The sequence below is a fragment of the Arachis duranensis genome, chromosome 2, assembly GCF_000817695.3.
Source record: "Arachis duranensis cultivar V14167 chromosome 2, aradu.V14167.gnm2.J7QH, whole genome shotgun sequence".
Taxonomy (NCBI): domain Eukaryota; kingdom Viridiplantae; phylum Streptophyta; class Magnoliopsida; order Fabales; family Fabaceae; genus Arachis; species Arachis duranensis.
Genome location: NC_029773.3, coordinates 69,884,682 through 69,903,307, shown reverse-complemented (window position 1 = coordinate 69,903,307; position 18,626 = coordinate 69,884,682). Strand labels below are relative to the sequence as shown.

The 18,626-nt window shown below is 34.8% G+C and overlaps 1 protein-coding gene across 1 annotated transcript in view; it reads right to left on the bottom strand.

The window, feature by feature from the left end:
- Positions 1-1,447: 1,447 nt before the first annotated feature.
- LOC107474961 (uncharacterized) overlaps positions 1,448-18,626 on the bottom strand; it is a 22,768-nt gene continuing 5,589 nt past the window's right edge. Inside the window, exons 4-9 of the mRNA XM_052257863.1 lie at positions 7,193-7,328; positions 4,750-4,856; positions 2,693-2,726; positions 2,016-2,068; positions 1,782-1,912; positions 1,448-1,580 (exon numbers count right to left, since the gene is read on the bottom strand). Coding sequence (XP_052113823.1) covers positions 1,448-1,580; positions 1,782-1,912; positions 2,016-2,068; positions 2,693-2,726; positions 4,750-4,856; positions 7,193-7,328 — 594 coding nt within the window. The remainder of the gene's footprint in view (positions 1,581-1,781; positions 1,913-2,015; positions 2,069-2,692; positions 2,727-4,749; positions 4,857-7,192; positions 7,329-18,626) is intronic.

Here is an 18,626-nt window from a genome sequence, read left to right as displayed (position 1 = left end):
CGACCATATTGCGGATCGGATCCGATCCAATTCGATGACTCTGCGGATTGGATAATATCCGTAAAATTCGGATCGGATGCGGATAATTACCGCAGATATGCGGATATTATCCGATCCATGTGCAGCCCTACTTGCAACTGAAGCATTAGGTTGTCAATTCTTAACAAAGGATATTTTTTCATTATCACCTTGTTTAATTGTCTGTAGTCCACACACAAACGTATACTACCATCCTTCTTCTTCACCAATAAAATCGGTGCTCCCCACGGAAAAATACTTGACCGAATAAAACTCTTATTCGTCAACTTCTCCAACTAAACCTTGAGTTTTGCCAACTCTAATGGCGACATCTTGTCTGGCGCAATTGAGATTGGTTTGGCTCTAGGCATCAACTCTATTGTGAACTATATTTCTCGAAGAAGGAGAAATTCATGTATGTTTTTGGAAAATACCTCAGAAAATTCACTCATTATCAGAATCTAACTTAAATTCTGCTCATCTCCCAATGAACTCGCAGCTAACAGCACAAATCTCTGACATTCACTCCTACTACAATTCATCACAATTGAGTTTAAATAGTAACCCTTTGCTACAATTGCCCCTTCAGTCATAGATTGAACTGAACCCTCAAAACAATCTAATAATACGTGGTATTTTGACAACCAATCCAAATCCAAAATTAAGTCAAGTCTAGTCAGTGGCAAGCATATCAAATCATGAATAAACTATCTGTTTTTAATTCGAAAGGGTACTTGTTGACAACTTAGCCTAGTTACCAACTCCTTAGAGGCTAGTGTATGTACATGTAAATCATAGGCTAAATCAGATATTTTCAACCCTAATTCATCAGCTTTCTCAAATGAAATAAATGAATGTGACTCCCCAGTATCATGTAAAGCGGTTAAGATTTTGTTACCTATTTCACAATTACCTCTGATCAAAGTGTTCGACCTAGCCGCACCATCCGTAGTCATAGTCAAAACTCGGCCCTATTGCTAAGCTATACCAGCATCCTAATTCTTTCTCTCCGGATAATTTCTCGACATGTACCGGCTCTACCACAATAGTAACATAAGCCTCTACACGGAGTACTAGGATGATAACTTCCACACCTCTTACAAGTCAAGTCATTTTGAGGAACTTGAGCTTGCTTCCCTTTTTCTCTTCATTTGTAATTGTTGTTATTGTTCCTTCGAAAGTTGTTCTGGCCTTGGATATATTGAGGCGCACAATTATCTCTTTTGAAGTTCTGACTTCTCGGTGCATAACCTTTGCCTTGTTCCCTCTTATAGCATTCTCAGCGATCACCCTTCGCCAAAGCAGTCTTTCTTGAGCAATCTTCAACAACTCTGTTTTTGTTCACTAACTCGGAGAAGATTTGGATCTCCATAAGCACAACGACACTCATTATGTCATTTCGAAGACCACCTTCATATTTAATACATGTCTAATCTTCAAACCCTTCCGAAGCACCTTGACACACTCTCAAAAATCGACATAACTCCTCAAATTTGCTGGTGTATTCTTTCACCATCATAGAACCCTGCTTCAACTGCATAAGCTCTAACTCTTTAGCCGCCCTAAATGAGCTCAAAAAGTATTTCTTATAAAATTCAACTTCAAAATCATCCAAAGTTATTATACCATCACCTTGCTGTAGTAGACGACTAGCTCCCTACCACCAGAATTGTACTTCTCCCCCAAACTTATACGTGGAGAATTTCACATATTGCTCCTTTGGAACGTGCTAAGCTTGCAGAGCCCTTTCCATGGCTAAGAACCAGTTATCCACTTTAGTCAGATTAGTTGTACCCCTGAAAGTTGGTGGATTTACCTTCAGAAAAGCAGCCAATATCATTAGCCCTCCATTAGTCCCATTGCCACAATTTTTTCCATTGCCATTACTAGCCTGCTACTCCAGCATTCAGCAGTGGCCTGCATAGAAGAACCCATGTTCTCTAATGCGGCCATAAATTTCACCAGGTTATTGCCGGTCAGTTCTGGTTCCACATTACGTCTCCGTCCTCTCCCTCGACCACGTTCGCATCCACGAGACGCCATTCAGGTTCTGTTCACACCAAACAATTAATATTAACTTGATCAGTCAAAATATCTTAAGTCTAGTGCTTCAAAGTCCCAAAAGAATGCTCATGAACATGCTATGTTTATCAAGCAGATATCCTAAATAGTATTTACACATAATTCAGAGTAGGCTCTAAAGCATAGTCAGTCCATTCCTCAGGCTCTACGTGAATGAACTACTTTGATACCATAATATAACACTCTACCACACAAATCTGTATGCCATAGTTTTAAATCAAAGATGGCATGGCATTATGACGTATAAAAGCAAAAATACATACATATATTTGAAAGATAAAATATAGCTAGGAGCCTGTGAAGAAAGAAAACAAAAAAATGTCATACTGCACTTGAAAACGTTGAAGAAAACAAGCATGGTATATAGAAAAGTGCGAGACATATAAATATATACATAAGATTTAGAAAGATACATAACAACACTAGTCTCGACCTACAAAGATAAGGCCGGCTAGATAGTATAATACAACCTGTTTCTCCATAATCAACCTCTAAGAGGGATATATAGTTACAATATACAAAAATGGAGAATAACAACATCTAAAGCAAAATAAAAAGTCCCAAAAGATAGTCTTCGCATTCGAGAAGAAACCAGCACTCTCAACGAGGTACATCGCATCCTGCATCTATAAAATAAACAATTCCCAAAACGAGTGAGAACCAAAAGGTTCCCAGTAGGGTAATAATTTCAAATAGAGATAATGTAAAAAGATATAAACCAGCTAGGCAATTCTATACTCCGATCAACCCAAAGTTCAAGCCTAGCATCCTTTCTAAACCAAATAAGGTAATCAGAAACTAAATATCAGCTAATTAGTGCTCTCAAATTTCCAATTTTTCTCAATACAAGTCATTAGTATTCTCATTATCACAATGGTTTAAACTCAGTAATTTAGTATCAAAATTCAGTTTTTTACATCACATCAGGAACTACCGTCAGCGTCACCACCACTATCATAAGGGATCTGTCAGTTGTCCAAACAAATACAAAATAATAAAAAAATACACAAATAGAGAGAACAGATAGAGCAATTAGATCAAATAGCATATAGATACATTTATTCAATAAGGCAAGCCAAATACAAGATGCACACCTAATCAATACACACAAATGCAAATGAAAACATGTCTGCCCTATGGCCAATGAGTTCATCTGTCAGTCATACAGCCAAACCCGACATATCCGGTAGCAAACCTTGGACAGTCCTTCGGTGCGCGCATCCCCAAGAGGTATTCACTTCTCTTTGAGGAATCATCCGGAAAGGTATATGTGTTTGGCCACATCTTGCAATGGAGGATCAACAAATTTTTAAATCTCAACTCGAAGCAAGTGGGGCGAACCACTGCATCTATCCAGGGAGTTCCAATCCTCAACCCAAAACAAGTGAGGCGAACCACACCGTTGCATCTACTCAGAGAAGTATCATATCAATTAAATTTAATTCATTACACAAGCAGGATAACACACAGACCTCGCCATAAACAGATATTTAATTAATACACAAGCGGGATATCAATCAGACCTTGCTAATCCAGCCAATCAGGCCATACTCAGTCATCATTAATCTCATTGTTCATGTTTTATGTCAATTTAGTATTTAGTAAGTTCATTACTCACAAACTTTCATCAATATTTATTAACTTTAATCCACAATCTCATCCAAAATATCAATTTAATCCAATCTATATGTTCACACTCATTCCCGAGGCTAAAAACAAGTTGTCAAACCTTAATTAGGGGTTATGGAAGTTTATAAGCTGTCGAAAAAATCAAACAGTCAAAAACAGAGTTTAAATGTGAAAACAGGACTTATGCATACGCATCACCCTTATGCGTACGCATACCCCTCGTGAGTACGCACGAGCCTTATTGCCCATTCTGTGCTATGCGCACGCACCATAGTGTGCGTGGGTACGCATATCAGAAATTCTGGTTTTCTGCATAATCTCAGAATTCAATATTTTATACTAGTTCTCATTCATCCATATCTTTCTCTATAAAATTTTGATTTTTTCATTTTTAAACTATTTTAAAGATTTTTTAGCTAGCTTTGATTTGAGATAAATTTCGTACGAATCCAAGCTACGAGTGCCAAGTTATGGCGTGCCAAAGTTGTTCAAAATTCTATTTTTACCAATTTTATCAATTTGTCCACTTTCACCAAAATTCAGTTCAATTCATTTTCAAACCATTCTAAAACCTCTTCTATGCATCTCAGCACTCACTCATTATCTTATATCCATTCCACATCTAACCAAACAAGCTCCAACATAATCATTCCAATTTCATAATTTTTCCATCAAAATCAGACTAACAAGCTATTCATATAATCAAATCCTCATCAATCCAACAACAATTCACTCATGGCAAATTCATCACTTACCGTGTCTTACCATATAGGGGATATCTCACTCTATCTCAATTTTTGGCCTAATTCTCTACCAATCAATATATTAATGATCATACCACAACATTCATTTATAACCTTAAATCTATATAATCATACATAGCTCACCCAACACACAATTTATACAATTAACTATATCACAATCCATCATCAACATCTTCATTCAACGCTAATCTAGGGGCAACTAACCTAGGTTTTCACATAGTCTTACACAATGCCTATCCAAAATCAAGACCCGTACCTTCGTTGACGGCGGTCTCAACCTCGAAAACTCTTCTTCAGCAATTCCCATCTTCACCGGCTTAAACTCCACCAATTCCACACCAAAGTGATCCAAGGAGTCCAATCCTGTACAAAATTCACCAGGCAAGGTCCGCTTCACCTCAAAATCAATCTAAACAAGCTCTATTCCATCTAATCACAAAATTTTCACATAATTCATACCATGTTCATAACTCAAATTCAAACTAAACAATGGAAAAATATTCTCTTACCTTATTCTTTGTAGCCTTGGTTCAAAGCCCTACTAGAACTCAAGATTAAACATCCACTAAACATAAAAAAATTTGATTTTTTTTTCAACACCCAAACCAAAATAGAAAAGTAAAAAAGAAAAGAAGAACAGGGAAACAATTTCAAGTTTCTTACTAGAATGGTTACATTGAATCAAAGAGCACAGCAAGCGCGACGTGTGGCCGCAAACGAGTCTTCGATCAAAGCTACGGATTAGAAGTTATGGATAAAAGAAGGTGATGATGAATAGTATTTTAGGGCTTTTGGTTACTCTCTCCTTCTCTTCTCCGTGGAACTCAATGAAGAAAGAGAAAATGCTGAATCTTGGCTTGTACAGGGGAGTTATGTATGTAGACTTGGGCCCAACATAGGCCTAGTTCACTTGATTTAGTTTATTAGTCCAATTTTAGACCAAAATCTCTAAGATTAATATTTTAATTCGTATTTTAAATATTTTTATTTTTTAATTATGAAATTTTAAATTTTTAATCCTTTTTGTTCATAATCAATTTATTAGTTAATTATTTATTATTTAATTGGTTTTATGTATAAAGTAAAAAGGAACAACATAGTTTAATGGCAAGAGGAGCATGCAATAACAAGGAGGCTCTAGGTTCAAACCACATCTTCAACAATTTTAAAATTTTTTCTAGCATGATTCGGTTGGATACTGGACCAGTTGTAAATTTGGTTCATTAGTTTTTCAGTCGAACCGGTCAGTTTAGTCCGATTTTTACAACTATGTACTCATCAGGTATTTGTACTTGGTTATTGATATCTAATTCATCTTATTACAATATTATTTTAACAAAAATAGATCAATAAAATTACTTTATTACTTTTGCTGCGTGTTATGAATACATAAAAGTCTTTCACAATGTGTCTGATGTAAAAAGAACCTCTGATAAACATTCATATTTTTGCACCACCAAAGATTTTAAATTGCCAAATAAATTATGATGTTCTTTAACATACCAAAAGTCTCTCAACTCTAGATAATTAGACAAGGTCAAATGTCTGAATCTATAAAATGATACCTGTTTAATAAAATTTAAATATTAGCAGACAAAAAAGAAAAAAGAAAAACATAGTAACAAGAAAAGTATGGTCAAACAACATTTAAGCATGCATGTGTGTGGATCTTGTTGCTATGATTTCTCCTTAACTAAAAGTCAACGATAGATATAGGAGAAATTTAATTCAAATGATAATTAAGACAAACCTTATCTTCAAACATCTATCTTATTTATTGTTCCATTCAAGTCTGCCTCCAATAATTTTGTTTACAACAATATTAGGGAATCAAGAGGGTACTAGTAAAAAATCAGTCAAATGCCTGTGTGTGAATTCAAAACCTCTACGTGAATGGTGCTTATGCTAGGTATTAGGATGTTTCTTCTACTAAATATCAGAATGTTTCTTTTTCATACTAAATGGATGTTCTTTTATATATTTTATAAATTTTTTTAGGGATTGTTGGAAGCAGAGTTGCGTGATCCCCGCCCCTAATTCTCCAATGTATCATTCAGAATTTTAATTTGGGATGAGAAGCAATTAATATCAAATATTATAAATTAAAAACAAATAAAATTAATTAAATATAATTATAAATTAGTTAAGTTGTTTACTTTTTGGCTTACCACCGCTTGTTGCATATACTTTTCCTTTTGTTTATTGTAATTTTCTTTTATTTGAATTTTGTGAAGATCAGGTGTGCTTGTGTCTCCCGTAGAGAAAATTTTCATTCGAGGACATTCTTAATTTTACCAATACATTCTCCAACAATGAAAATAGAAGGGAGCATTTGCATGAGCAAAACCTACGCAACCTTGACAAGACTCTTTGCTATTGAGTATGTTATCAAATTGATCATTCCATTACAGTTTGATACCTCCATGTATGTCAAGTAAGCAAAGGTAATAGAAGAAGGCACCAAGTTTACCAGACTAAAACACTGTTTAAAAACTATCATTTCAAGATGTTGAAGAATGGGGTGAATTTCAAATCCTTCTTTGCATATATGATGAAGATCATGTAGCTGATATATATAGAGTAAGGTCCTTTATTCGTGTGCTAGTTGTGACTTCTCCTTCTTCACTAGAAACTCTATGATATCTTGAAATATTTCTGTAAAAGAACTCCATTATCCAACAGTTAGTGATTCCAAAAACCAATATGGAAATGTGATGACTTCAATATCAAATTCGGACACTGTAAGATGTTCAAGGTTCTTGTATTGGTCTTGTTTTGTAATATAACCTCAACATCATTATTGTTCACTATTAAAGCATTCAAGTTTGGAAATACCTGATGAATAAAAAAACAATACAGGTTTATATTCCATTAATTATTGTGTGAATATATACAACAGCAAAGAATAAAAATATCTCCAATTCTCTAACACGATATATTATTTATCTTCAGAGTTTCCAAAATACTTTTTTTTATAGAATGAGTGACTTTTTTTTCAAGTAATTAATTGATTACCATAAGATAATCAAAGAGAAATGACATTAAGTTATTACTATATTTGGCTTTTAGAAAAAAATGATAGCTACACTAAATAAAAATAGTGAAGTTCATAATTCTCATATAAATATTATCAATATAGTTTTCTTATGAATATTTAGCAACACAATTCAGCTACTTTATCTTATCTAATTAGATTCTTTACACAAAAATGAAGAAAGACGTTGGAAGTGCTTCAACTGTTAATGGCATACGAATATTAAGAGAAATGCAAATAACTTGCCAAAAGAAAATAAAATTAAAATAAATATTTCTATCATTTTACTCAAGTGACAATTAATAAATTAAAGGTGGACGACAATATGTATTCAATCAAGTTGTTCCCTAATTCAACTTTTGATTTTCATCATGTCATTTGACTCATGCTAATATGTATGGTTAAATTTCACAAAATGACATCATTTTTTATGGTAGACATCAAACAACACGAAGTGAAAAAATGTGTTGGGAAATAACATGATGCATGTGATGTGATGTAGTATGTTGAAATTATATGAAATTTATATCACTATTTATGATAAACATGTTATTTATTTTACAATTAAATTTGGACATCAATTTGAGCTTTACTGAAAATTTTTGCAGAATTGTTTTGTATTTGGATCATAACTTTGAATTATTTGTAGTGCTATAACACATGTTTCTTTGTCTTGTAGGAAAATTAAGAAAATTACTTGCAAATCTTATGAAGATCATTGAAGGTGAATCACAACTATTGATGAGGATGGCTTTTAGGTAAGGTTGCTATACTTCTGAAGTCCAAATATCTTTTTAGATAGAATCGGTTGAGACTAGTAGTGATGATAAGTTGATAACCTCAATATGGTAGAGCAACTCATTGAGCCATGATTATATGAAAGTTAATATGTCTTGTAGTAACTAGAGGAGACATTGCATGAAATACTTGAAAGGATGACACTTGAAATATCGGGCATCCCAAACACAAAAAGCATCAGTACTTATTTGGAGTTATTAAAGCCTATATTTGGTGAAGCCGCTAATTACTTAATGTGAAGAGTCCCTTTTATTGCATGATATATCGGATTCAGATAACATAGTTTGTAGTCCATATTATGATCATTGTTCTTATGTTGAACCAAGTTTACCGCGTGTTGCATATATAGGGGACATTTCACATAGAGGATTATTTGGAGAGGAAAAAGATTACGAAGTCCACATTAATTCAGCCAAAAACTTGAAAATTAGATAAACATTAGATGGAAAAGAAAGAACTTCTAAAAAAATTCAAAACTAGACAATCAAAACATCCAAAAATTAAAGTAAAAAAAAATATTTGAAAGTGAAAAAATAAAACTAATTTCAGGCATTGAATTTATAATTTAGGATTTAGAGTTTATAATTTTGGATTTAAAATTTAGAATTTAGGGTTGAGGGTGGCTGACCGATGACGACAGCAACGGGGTGGCGGGCGGCAGTAGTGGTGGTGAATGGTTGGTGGTATGGGTGAAATTATAGTATTAGAAAGATGGAAAAAATAAGTGAGAAGGATGAAAAGATAGAAAAAATATAAGTAACCAACTCTATATGCAGCCAAGAGGAGCCAACTTTTTAAAAACTCTAGTTTTTAAATTTCAAAAAACTAGTACGCGCTCTTCTCACCTCTCTTATTGCTGATCGTCATTTGTCATTCTCCTCGCTAGCTCATCTGCCTCGTTCCCATGCTGTCAGTGTTTGCTCTCCTCTACTTCTTCCACGCCTGTGCCTCCTCAGTTAGTGTGATCCCAACCGCCTTGGCTTTGTCATGGTCGCCGAGATGTCGCTACTCTGCCCCTCCGAATCCTCTCATTGCTGTACTGGATGTGCCTTTTCCTACAAATCCACTCACCGAATGTCGTGCTTTCCTCCTCTAACTCCTCTAGTTGCACCGCTGCCGCCTCTCTCACCAAATCCTCTCATCGTGCTGCCACTTAATTCTTCAACGTTTCCATCATTTTCTTTGCCAAATCTTTTTTTCTTCTTCTTCTTGTAGGTTTTGGATGATTTTTTTTACTAATTTAGGATGTGTCATTCTCTTAGGGCTCATTTTGGCCCATTTTTGAAGGCTTGAAGCTGGTTCAAGAGGCTATATTAAAGGAGCAACAACACATAGCAAAGGGAGCCATCTTAGATTAGGAACATGACATTTTAGGAGTAGTTTTAGGGTAGTTTAGTTTTAGGTTTTCTCTCATAGGGTTTTAATTAGGGTTTTATAGAATTTTATACTTCAAGTCTTGCTCTTGGATTTTGCAATTTACATTGTAAGTATTTCTTTAATTGTCTCTTCCAATTACCATACTTGTTCTACACTTGCTTCTATTTTACTTTCTTTTATCAATATATATTTGATTTTGCAATTTTGATGTTCTTGTTAATGAATTTGATGTTGATGCTTGTTTTATGTTTGTTTGAGTTGCCTTTATTGATTTTGATCATTTATGGTTTATAGCTTTTACCATTTTCCCTATTTTTCCATGTTTTGTTAATATGCATACTAGGTGTTTGATGAAATGTCAACCCTAGTTATGGGGTAATTTCCACCCCTTGGCTTGAGAAAAATGAGTTTATGGATTACTAGAGCTATAATGTCCAACATTTAGTGATAATTCTTGGGTTGTTAGTTGTTATTGTTACCACTAACGCTAGCTTTTTACTAAGGTAATTAGTAAGTTAGCTAGAATTTGTGGATTAACAACAATTATGCTCACTTGACTTATCCTTCGATGTTAAGGATTGACTTAGTGAGATTAATCAATCACAATTCTCATAGTTGTGGTTATGGCAAGGAAGGGATTCCATAACTCGTCCCAAGTCAAGGTTTCATTTATGTTTTGAACCATTTTTCAATCACTTTATAGTTTTACTTGTTTATATTACATACATAGTTCTTTTGTTCATTCCTTAGTTTATTAATTGCAATTTTGTCTTGTTCTTTTATCTCTTTATTATTCGCTTCCTTATTATTGACAACACCCTTTGCTTTTCCACAACCAAAATTGTGTGCGCTCATCGGCACTAGTTTCTAGGGAGAACGACCCGGGAGTCTAAATACTCTCGGTTTATATTTGCTTTGATTTGCGACTATCCTTTTGAATTGAATTTTGATTGAGAGGATCCATTTCTGATTTGGACTATACTCACAACGGAATTACTTTATCTAGTTTTTTGAATTGGCATAAATTCTCTCTTATCAGGTATCCGATATAACTTTTTTATATGTTTTTGGATATTTATTTTTTTATGTTTTGTATTTTTTTATTTTTATGTTTTATATGTAACACATTGTATTTTATTATAACAGAATTAGATCAATAACCGAAGTATTGATATACAACGAACATGGATATTTTGCATCTCATGAAACCCTGGTTTAACAATCTCTATTATATGCAAATATCAAAGAATTGTATATTATTTACATATGCTTGAATTAATCATGAATACACGAAATTATGATGAAGTTACTTCACAATCATAGACCTTTGTCAATAGATTCAGAGCATCCTCACATTTGTGAGAGACTTCAGCCGAATAAACGTCATTAAACCACTTTTGTATTGCGGACATGAACAACAACCAAGAACAAAAAAGTTTATAACAAAAGGATCAAAAGTTCTTTTTTTTCCTTTTATGCACATACCAAAAGATCAGAATTTTAAAGTTGATTTAAAATAAAATAAAAAGTTTAATTTTAATCATAATACTTCGCCATCAATAAAGAGTAAATTCAACATGCTTCACTATTTGGGTCTGCTACTTTACCATTATTTTTATCAGTTCCATCACAACAATCTATATATTATGTCAACAGAGTAAAAAGAAAAAAAATACTTCCTTCAAAAGTAGATGCCACTAATTTATTAATTTTAACTTTATTATAAAGCAGACAACACTTATAAGCTATTGTTAAAACAGAAGTAACAAAATCTTATAAATAATGTGGACTAAAAATAAATTAGAAATGATGACAAATTGTAATGAACTAGAGTATTACTGCAAAATCAACCAATATATCATGCAAACATGCACTGGTAGCAATTATTCTTTATTATTTGGATTTATGTTGACAATTATTACCACCAATGAACACGATAGAAATAGTAAACATGATAACCACCTTCAATTTCTCCATAAGAAAGTCAGCCTCACTGAGAACATCTCTAGCTTTTCCCTAAAAAAATTTAAAACAGGAATCATATGCTTCAATGTCCTTGTTAACAGCTTCAATATCCTTATCAAGAAGCTTATCAGACAATACACACATACAGTGAAAACACAAAGACTGCTCAACCTGGGATGGAACAATTCAATTACTTTTGAGTTTTTGGTCAATTTTTATGAAAAAAAAATATATGTATCTAAATAAAGATCATTTGATATGATAAATTTATTATTATTAGATGAAAAGAGAAATGTATCAATGACAATTGCAGAATACAAAACATTCTAAAATTAAATGTTATTTCTTCTTTATAAGTTTGAGTAATTTCTAATTCAGTTTCGTTTTTATTTTTTTGGTGGAACTAATGAATTTGCAGTTTCACCTAATGATTGCATTTGAGAAAAAGATCAAGATTTTTTAGATGTCCTAATAACAATAAACTAAGCTTTGAAATTTGTAAACATCTTGCAAAGAACCCAAGAAGAACCCCAAGGACAGAAATGTAAGCTCTTATTTCCAAAGAGCAAAAATTCCCCAAGTGTGCAGATTGTGCCTATATTCTTTATCACTAACATATTTAAAGACATCTAGGTTTGGGACAAAATTTCACTATCTCTGGCACCTGAAGATCTGTCACACTTAGAGGACATGTTATCGATAATACAAAAGAAAGGAAAAAAGCTAAGTATTAATAGATACTAAATAAAAGAATCATGTTTTAAATTAAGAAAGATATCCTTCACATGTGATACACGTACACTTTCAGATAGTTCTAAGTAAATAATAATGGCATAAAGACAATTTCTGAGCAGTAAGATTATTTTCCATTCTTCACAAAAATAGTATTTGCTAGAGTATAATTAGGATCAATTAGATTAATTAGCATCAATTATAATTATTTAGTATATCTGTTATTGTAGGATATTATTTCTTTATTACTTTGATTCGTCTAGCATCTATATATAGCCTTGTATATTGTATCAGTGGTCACCACACTAAATAATAGACCTTACTTTCTTCAGTTTAGTCTCTTGTTTCTAACATAGTATCAGAACCTGTTTTCTTTTTCTCTCCATGAAAATTAGTTTATAGTTCTTTTTTTTTTCTCTTCCGACAGTATTCTGTTCTTATTTTCACTCACTTTCTTGACATTTTCCTTCGTCACCAACCATACCATTGTCTTCGTCTCATCGTTCAAAGTACACAAAGCCCAGCCCTACCACCGAATATTACTGGACGCGCCGCCATACACCGCTGCAAGGTCATTGTCCGCTTCCATGGTTTTTCTCTCTCTAGACGCTTCTAGCACCGTTGGATCTGCGGCAATGATCAATGGTCCAGGAGCCTCACATGTGTCAGGCATCAACACCTCCCACCAACCCGCATTCCAACCCGCGTGTCACCCGGCCTGACCCGATGGTTTGACCCGCATGCCAAGCCACTCGTTGACGTGTCTGTTGACGTCGCAAATAGTATGAGCCCTCCTAAGATTTTTTTGTGAGATCTTTTCAATTTTTTCTGCCGTTTCCTCATTTTTTGCTCTAATATTGCAGTTTCTTTCCTTTCTTTGTCTTTATAGAAAAATCAGATGTTTTTCAGCCTATTCTTATTATTCTCAATGGCTTTAACTATGCTCATTGGGTTGAAGCTATGAGAGGATCTCTTAAAGGGTGCAAGTTATGGTGCTATGTGAATAGTGATGTTGTTTGTCTTATTAAGCTAACTGTGACTGAAAAATCAAAAGATGAGACTCCAAATTTAAGAAGGATGTTGAGAAAGACTTTGCAGAGAAATTGAAAGATTGGAATAGTAAAAATCATTAGATTGTCACTTGGTTTGCAACACCTCTACTCCAGACATTAATTTACAGTTTGGACATTTTGAAACTACTAAAGAAGTATGAGATTATTTGTCAAAACTTTACACTATATCTGACCTCTCCCATCAGTACCACCTGCTAAAGAGCTTCATAGTCTTAAGCAAGAATGTGGACAAGCGATTTTTTATTTTCTTGCTCAAATAAAAATTAGGGTTAAGTACTGTTTTCATCCTTAAGGTTTGAGACCAAAATCAAAGTCATCCCCGACCTTTTTTATTATTAAAATCATCCTCAACGTTACAAAATGTTATAAAATCATGTTTTTCTACTTTAATTTTATTTTTTTACCAAATTATCCTTAATAATTAATATAAATAATAAAAATAATATTAAAAAATAAAAATAAAACCCTTTTCCCCTGCATCCCACTCCTATATCTCTTCCCTTTCTTCTCTTCCCATCCCCTTCCTCATACCCCCCACCCGCAGTGAAGTTTGGATCCAAAGCAATGGCTGCACTCACTGTCTCCACCATAGACGGGGAATTGGATGGCTGTGGTTGTTGTCAATGAACCAAAGGAGGCATAAGCTTTTGGTGGTGAGAGATTAAGAACGGGTGCCCTGCTATAAGCTAATGTGGAGGAGTAACTGCATGCAATGGGAGAGGGAAGGTAACACCGGGAGGAGGGATCACACGGTGGAGTTAGAGTGCATTGTGGTGGTTGTGTGTGAGGTCGAGAGTGATGGTGGGAAATGGCGCGGAAGCTGATAGCGTCGCCATTGATGAGTAGGGCATTGATGAAGAGAAGTATATGCTGAAGCTGCAAGGGTTTTGTTGGACGATTATGAGGTTGATTCTGATAGTAGCATGGCTGCTGCGGCTAAAGTCGTGTTTGCCATGGCTTTCCTGAAAGGAAGGTCAGAAGAAGGAAGCTTGGGTTCTTCTAAGTTTGGGGGGAGGGGGGGAAAAGGACGATTTATAGCGTTTTGTAACGTTGAGGATGATTTTAATAACAAAAAAAGTTTGGGGACGATTTTGATTTTGCCCTCAGACCTTAGGGACGAAAAAATACTTAACCTTAAAAATTATTTGGGATAAATTGATCTCTTATGAGCCTGTTCTTAAAGATTCAAATGATGCTAAGGCATATGAGCATTATTGCAACCGAACACGTCTCATACAGTTTCTTATGGCACTTACTAATGACTACGAGCCGGTTAGAGCTTCTCTTCTTCATTAGAATCCTTTGCCTAGTCTTGAAGATGCCCTTAATCATATTAAGTATGAAGAAACATGCCTAGGATTAACTCACTCTAAGAGTGAGACTACCTTTGTTGTCACAGACAGAAAGGGTAAATTTTATGGAAACCATAACCGTTTTGGGCACCTTTTTTCAAACTATCCTTCTATTAAATGTCTGAAAATACAAACAGAAATATCACATTGGCTCCAATTGTCCAAAATTGTGCTGCCATTATTGCAAGATCTTAGGCCACTTGATTACCACCTGTCCTACTCACCCACCACATTCAGATCAGAATAAGTATCATTCTTGTCCAAACTACTCTAAGAATATGCCTGCTTCTATTGTTGTTGCTGCTGCTAATGAATCCACCAACTCTGCTTATCTCAACCTACCTTCTGTCTCTCCATCCAATATTGAGTCTCTTCTTATGTAACTTCTTTCATTCTCCACTGCTCTTTCCACACCTCTAGAGATTATAAATGGCATTTTGATTTTGGTTGTTTTAAGCACATGTCTCCTTTGTGTCATCTTTTCTCAACTTTGTCTACTACTACAAATACACCTTCTGTCAATATAAGGGTTTTATTTCACAGTAAAATCTTAATCTCCCTAATACTTATTTTACTCCAAAATTAAAGTTTAATCTTATCTTTGTTGGTCAACTTGTTGATCTCGATTTTGATGTCAATTTTTTTTTATTTTTGGTTATCGTGTCCAGGATCATCAGACGGAACAGATCATCGGGACTAGATGTAAGGTCAGAAGATTGTTTGAGCTTGAAAATCTTCATCTTCCTTTTATGTCAAATCTCTGTGTTATTTTTTTTCTGTCTATTCTTCACTTATGGCACCGCCATCTTGCCCATAGCTCCTTAGAAAAATTGCATCCTCTTATGTCTAGGGGTGTTTTAGGTCAAGTTAATAATGAGTTTTTTTATTGCATTTGTTGTCAAATTGCAAAACAACCGGCTTTAACTTTTTATAATAATTCATTGCTTGCTTGCTCTCTTTTTGGTCTTATTCACTCTGATGTTTGGGACCTGCTCCCACGGCTTCTATGGGAGGGATTCGATACATTGTCGCTTTTATTAATGATTATTTACGTTTTACTTGGGTTTATTTTATGACTAATCGATATGAGCTACCTCAGATTTATATTAACTTTGCCACTATGATTAAAACTCATTTTTCCAATGTCATTAAACTTTTTCATCGCGGTAATACTATGGAATGTCATAACTCCAAACTTTTAAATTTTCTTGCTAAATATGGTGCTTTATTTGAGTTTTTTTTACGCTGATACATTTCAACAAAATGGACAGGCTGAATGCAAACACCGTCACATTCTTGACTCTGTTCGTGCAATGCTTATTTCTTTTTCGTGTCTTGAGCATATTTGGGGTCAAACTGTTCTCTCTGTTGTCCATGTTATCAATAGACTTCCTTCTTCTATTCTTGTTAACATTACTCCCTTTGAGCATCTTTATCATAATTCTCTAGATTACAACTCTCTTTGAGTTTTTGGTTGTGTCTGTTTTGTTCTTCTTCATCCTTATGAACATAATAAACTTGAACCTCGGGATCACATGTGTTGTTTCATTGGTTAAGGCATTGAATACAAGAGTTACCGTTGTTGGGATCCTATCTCTTGACGTATTCATATATCTCATCATGTTGTATTTTGGGAGCATCACATGTTCTCTAATTTCTCCTCATTTGTGTCCATTCCCTTTACTCAGTCACCATTTTTCACTAACCTCGATATTAATCTTTTTCCTAGCGATGATTATACAGGTTTTATGTCAAGTCATCCTCTCGAGCCTCTCATTCTTTCGCCTTCTCCACCTCCTGATAATTCCATACCGGACGATGATCTTACCCTTGCTACCATGCGTCCTCCTTCTACTCGTTTTTCTAGAGTGAGAAATTCACCTCGTCATCTTCTTGATTATCATTGTTTTTCTAATATTCTTTGTCACCATGAACTTGAGTCATTCTGAGAAGCCTACATCAATCTTAATTGGCATCAAGCAATGCAGGAAGAAATTCAAGCATTAGAAAAAGCACACACTTAGAACTTGGTTGATCCTTCTTTTGATAAAAAAAATTGTGGGTAGTAGATGGGTATACAAGATCAAGACTCGCTCTGAAGGTTCTATTGACCATTATAAGGCATGATTGGTTGCTCAAGGATGTACGCAAGAGTATCGTATTTATTATGAAGAAACTTTTGCTCCTGTTGCTCGTCTCACTTCTGTTTGTGCTCTCGTTGCTATTATTGCGGTCAAAAAATGGTCTCTCAATCAGATGGATATGAAGAATACTTTTCTTAATGGGGAATTGAAAAAGAAGGTCTCTATGAAACCAGCTCCGAGATATCATTCTCCTTCTATCAAAGTTTTTCTTCTTTATAAGACACTTTATGGTCTTAAGCAAACTCCTCGTGAATGGTTTGAAAAGTTTAGTACCACTATATGCAATCTCAGTTTTACTTGCAACCTTTATGAGAATGCTCTCTTTATTCGTAAAAGTGAATGTAGAATTGTTCTTCTACTTTTGTATATTGATGACATGATCTAGCTGGAGATGATGTTGATGATATCATTGATCTTAAAGCATCCCTTCACTAAACTTTTGAGATGAAAGATCTTAGTTCTCTCAGTTATTTTTTTGGCCTTGAAGTTATATCCTTTGATAACAGTATCTATCTCTCCCAAGCTAAGTATGTTTCTGATATTCTTACTCGAGTCGACATTACCGATAGTCACATTGAGTCTACTCCTCTTGAACCTAATGTTTGGTTTACTCTTATGGATGGCATTGTTTTGGATAATCATACTCTTTATCGATAGTTAGTTAGAGGTCTCATCTAATTCACTATCACACGACCAGACATTGTCTATCTAGTTCATGTTGTTAATCAGTTCTTGTCATCTTCTCCTACTACTCATTATGCGGCAGTTTTTTGCATTCTTTGCTACATTAAAGGTACTTTGTTTCATGGCCTTCATTTTTCTGCGCATTCATCTTTAACCCTTCAAGCGTACTCAGGTGCTGATTGAGTCGGTGATTCCACTGATAGTCATTCTACTACTAGTTATTGTTTGTTTCTTGGTGACTCTCATTTCCTGGCGAGCTGGTGGACGAAATTGTGATCCATATTCTTTAAATTGTACTCCTTGTACTTTTATGGAATTTGAAATTGGCACGAGTGAACACAACTCCGTTCAACTAACCAGCAAGTGTACTGGGTCGTCCAAGTAATAAACCTTACGCGAGTAAGGGTCGATCCCACAGAGATTGTTGGTATGAATCAAGCTATGGTCACCTTGTAAATCTCAGTTAGGCAGATAAAATTATGGAATTTAGAAAATCAAATAATAAAAAGAAATAATAAAAGGGATACTTATGCAGATTCATTGGTGGGAATTTCAGATAAGCATATGGAGATACTGTATGGCTCAAGGACGCCTACTTTCCTACTGCTTCAACTCAATTCTTCTTACTCCTTTCCATGGCAAGCTGTGTATAGGGGTTCACCGTTCGACGATGGCTACTTTGAATCCTCTCGGGAAAATGGTCCTCTGCGGCTATCACTCGCATGGCTAATCGTCTAAAGGCATCACACTGGCTGAAGGCTACATCCCATCCTCGCAGTGAAAACTACGCTCACGCGCTCTATCACAGCACGGCTAATCACTGGTTGGTTCCCGCTCCTACTGGAATAGAATCCCTTGATTCTTTTGCGTCTGTCACTAACGCCCAGCACTTGCGAGTCTGAAGCACGTCACAGTCATTCATTACCGGAATCCTACTCGGAATACCACAGACAAGGTGAGACTTTCCGGATCCT